This window comes from Kazachstania africana, chromosome 2, assembly GCF_000304475.1.
Source record: "Kazachstania africana CBS 2517 chromosome 2, complete genome".
NCBI lineage: Eukaryota > Fungi > Ascomycota > Saccharomycetes > Saccharomycetales > Saccharomycetaceae > Kazachstania > Kazachstania africana.
In genome coordinates this window covers 15374-19717 of record NC_018941.1, presented here as the reverse complement: position 1 = coordinate 19717, position 4344 = coordinate 15374, and the positions used below count along the sequence as shown (strand labels likewise).

The 4344-nt window shown below is 36.5% G+C and overlaps 1 protein-coding gene across 1 annotated transcript; it reads left to right on the top strand.

Annotated features, from left to right (window-relative positions):
• Positions 1 to 2413: 2413 nt before the first annotated feature.
• KAFR0B00117 (uncharacterized protein) lies at positions 2414 to 3103 on the top strand (the record flags this gene model as incomplete). Its single annotated transcript, XM_003955398.1, has 1 exon — positions 2414 to 3103. The coding sequence occupies one exon, from the start codon at positions 2414 to 2416 to the stop codon at positions 3101 to 3103; it is 690 nt and encodes a 229-aa protein (XP_003955447.1).
• Positions 3104 to 4344: the final 1241 nt, after the last annotated feature.

Genomic DNA, 4344 nt, shown 5'->3' with positions numbered 1-4344 from the left:
TATGTTTCATGGTAATTAAGGATTAGGATAAGTAATTCCAAGTAAATGGTGAATTAATGGATTACAATGAATATGAAATGAGATGGTGTATTCAATTCATTGCTGTCAATGGGATAAAGCCGCAGATTCATTTGGAATGATCCTAGTGTTGTGTCAGAAAATGATATGTTGAAGCATTATATTGACATTGGAAGCGATTCTGTGATGGAAAGAAAGTAAATAGAATAGAAATGTTGGCTGTGAATAGGGTTAATCTATTGTTCTTTTAGTTGAATAAAATGAATACATTAAAAGATGTCTCCTTGTGTTATGTATGGTATTGATCTCTTATTATATCCAGTTGAATTAACCTGAGTTACTTAACAGGTGATTAAGGAATGGCAGCGTGAGGTTCTGGAACATTTATTGTATTATAGTTACAATGATCTGAGTTCATGGCTGGTCCGTTCAAAGTTGTGTCACAAATATTAAATCAATCTAAAGATGGGTAAAATTGGTGCAGAAATTTAAACAGGGATGTCATAGTTGATAAGAAAAATTAGTTGAGAGATTCCAGAAAGATGAAAGATGACAAGAAAATAGGTCAATGAAGTGTTTCATAAACGATGTTATAGACTGATATTTGGTAAATGACTCTCTTTATCATTCTCATTAAATTGAACTCAAGGTTCCCAAATGAATGGAGCATGTTGTGAAGCTGTGTTGTCGATCTTTTGGTTATTGATCATTTGGTAGGGAGACCTTGGTGAGAGTAGGAAGTATGAATAATGATTAGTGAATTTACATGGTTGACGATGTCGCTTATGGAATAGTTAGTTGCGGAAGTGTCAGAGGCAGTTAGGAATGATATTTGAGTTCATCAGAGTATTGAATTTGTAAATTAAGTAAAGTTCATATCGTCTCGGTTTATGATAGGCGTAGTTGATTGATTTGAATAGTTAAGAAAGTTCATAGAGATGTGGTATGTGTGAGTATAGAGGCTATGTCTGTAAACAAAATGACAAGTAGAGAGATTAAATAGGTAGATAGATGATATGACCACTCGAGAGGTGTGTGGGAAATGAGAAAGTGAAATAGATGATGAATGGAAGGATGTCATATCTTAGTGGATTGTGGATATATTCAATGAGATGAAATATGATAGGTGTAGTTATAGTCTTTGACTTTAGTTGTACCTGGGAGAGATGTTATTTCAACATGATCTTTTTTCGTCTCCTTGTGTAAGAAGGTAACCCAGGGAAGCGCTGACAAGCACAATCTCACAGAGCAGATGAAATTTGAGCTTTGATTTGTCAAGATCGCGCGGAGATTTCTAAAAATAAGTTTGCGCGGATGAATAGTCAATAGGAGAGAGACGAAGAAAAGGATACAGAAGGCACCTGTGAGATGTCTAAGTAACCGTTATTGTGAAGATGATGCGTGGAGATGGTCTAAGAAAGGTGAGTAGAGTTTGGATGAATACATGTATCTTAGCTATATATAAAGGTTAGAAGATATCTTTATTAGTTTCGGTGAGCGCTGTTTTTCGGAAGAAAAGATCAAATATAAACCATTTTTCTCTATCGCGTAGAAGGAAGATGTGATTTCCCCTATCCGGAAGCGAATTTGTCTGGGGAGTTACCACGGAAACGATTGTGCGAGGTTTCAAAGTGAAGGTAGAAGAAATGACGGTCTCTATATGAATATTGAGGGTATTGAAATGTGAATGGATATTTTGTTATTTGCGTGAGTGATTTATATAGATTGAGCTACAATGTGGGTGTTTAGGAGGTTCGAAAAAGGTGAGTATCTAAAGATGAAGAGTAGTGGTAATAGTAATAGTAACTGAAAAAATTCGTTATATCCATCATTTGTGGAATATCTATTGATTAATTGATTAATATTTCTTAAAACGGAGAGAGAAGTAGTCAAAATTTCATTTCCGGTTGACATAAATGTTAATAATCGTAAGCAGGAGAGTTGGGTATTTGAAGGAGAAATGGATTCAATGTAAGAAATTCCTGAAATTATCTCGGGAACAAGAGAGGTGAGGGTCTCATGAAGTGATATATTGTTCTTTTCAATTCCCTTATGTGAATGAATATTGAGGACAAAAGTTTGTCGCGTCTTCTCCAGTGACAGATAATTCCCTGCTGAAAATGTTTGCCAGTACCAGTGATTGTACAGGAGCTTCGATCAGATCTGTTATCTCGATTCCTCATAAGAAGTTTTTTTTCTAATATTGTTGAATTCTTATAGTACGCTATTAGCGTATCTCGATTATTAACTATTACTAAATAAAGCAAGGTAACCGGCAATAAACAGCGCAGAAAATTTAGAAGGCAAAATTTGTACAACTAGTGCTATTGTAGCTGTTACAGGTTTTGTGGTTACTGCTTTTGAGGCATGCGTCGGGATTATAGCGGTAGGTGCTATGGCATCTGCTCTAGCTGCTGGTCTTCAATTATATGCTGAAAACAATGAATGGGAGTGGTACAAAGGTTCAGCCGAAGTGGGAAAAAGAAATGACATTGTTAGTTTTGATATTCCTAAACTCAACATGACCTTTTTTGGTGGCCAGCTTGTTACTTCTGACTACTACGACATAATCTCTAAATATCTCGGGGAACACACCGCTAATGTCACTTTTCTGGCACAAGCACAAACTGGTTCTGGAAATCAAATCTCAAAGCGCGAGGAAGGTGATTACTTCGTTACATGGACATTTGATAGAGGCGATTTCAATACCACTGTATATGCTCGTCCCGATAGTGTGGCATCCGCAGCAGCAGCTTTATCAGACCACATATCCAATGCTACCACGTTCAATAAGAGAGATAATGGAGAATGGGTCTCGTTTAATACTTACGGATTCAATGTTGTCGCTTCGAATTTATGGATGCTTGATGAAAGAGAACAGGTGGATGAATTTGGGCCAATTCTTGGTGGTTGGATAACCTCGCAAGTTCAATCATGTACGAACAGTCCAGAATGCTATGCAGTTGAAAGTAAGTTTTGTCTCGCAATGGGAGCTAGTTCTACAGCTGGGGATAATTCAATAATTGTCGGAGAAGGATATGTTCAAGCTTACGGAGGCATAGACAGCGAATGTGACGGCTTGTAAGTTATGCTATGATATATTAGCTATAGTTTTGTAATAAATTTTTTTTTACCTCACTGTACTTAAATAGATAATTTTGTTATGGATGTTTAACAGTGTGGCAGGCCATTGAAAAAAATTAACTCTGGAATGCCCTAGGGAGCCAAGCATTTATCACCTTTCTTTCTTTAAGCAGACCAAAGTCTTGAGCAATGCTATATTCAGTCGTTCATGTTATGCTAATTGTTTTGACAATCACGTAAGCTTCGGTAGTGTAAATGTAGATAGGCACCATAGTGAAAACTACTCAATTGCTATAGAAACGTCTTTCTTCAAGGATACTATGGCTAATGTGTTTAAGTGATTTTGAACTTTTCTCAGACAGCAACAACACCAAATAAGTCTTAAATTAATAGGGTTAATCGGGATGATAACTCTCAGTTTGGACCACCAGTACACATATGCTCTAAGAAGATCATATAGCAGTGATAATAATTATTGCATTATCAATATGACGTATGAATCCTATTTATAGAAAGTTCTGACACCAACAAAATGACTGTCCTATAAAATATTTACGCACCAAATTTTGGAAGAATCGCCTTTCCTCAGATATAAGCAAGAATTATTTACTGTGAGCAGACTCTTTACTTGAGCCAATGACTGTGGAAGCCAGCCATTGATATATAACAGAAATAATGCTTGGTGGTTAATTTATAAGAACATGTCAGAGTTTCTGGAGTAAGTGGCCCCTTTTGAAGTTGCATAACCTGTTTGAGTCCAAAACAAGATTAAATTCTCACTTTACCTCCAAAAAGCACATTATATGAAGCTTTAAATAAATGATTGAAATTTTTTGAGTGTTGCTCAAGCATTTAGTGTTACCCTTGCTAATTCATAGTTGATTATCAGGATCACACTGTGAGTAGTGCCTGTGTAAAATGTCGAGACCGTGGTTTCCGCAAATCGCTATGCAGCATTTATATTCGTAGTCTCAAGAAAATGTGTCAGATGTATCCGGATAATACCACGGCCTATGCAAACTAAGGTTCACCATCACCGCTGTTTTTCGTTGAATATCAGTCCCCTGTATTAAGACCTTTGCAAAATCACCGCACCTCATGCGGCCTAAAAAAAATGCTTGCATTACACCAAGGAGAGCAACACTATGGCAGGGATCTCAATTTCTCGAGCTAAACCTGGATATAAAACGAAAGACATCCTCAACTATCTACAATTTGATAAACTAAGTTACTCATCACAAA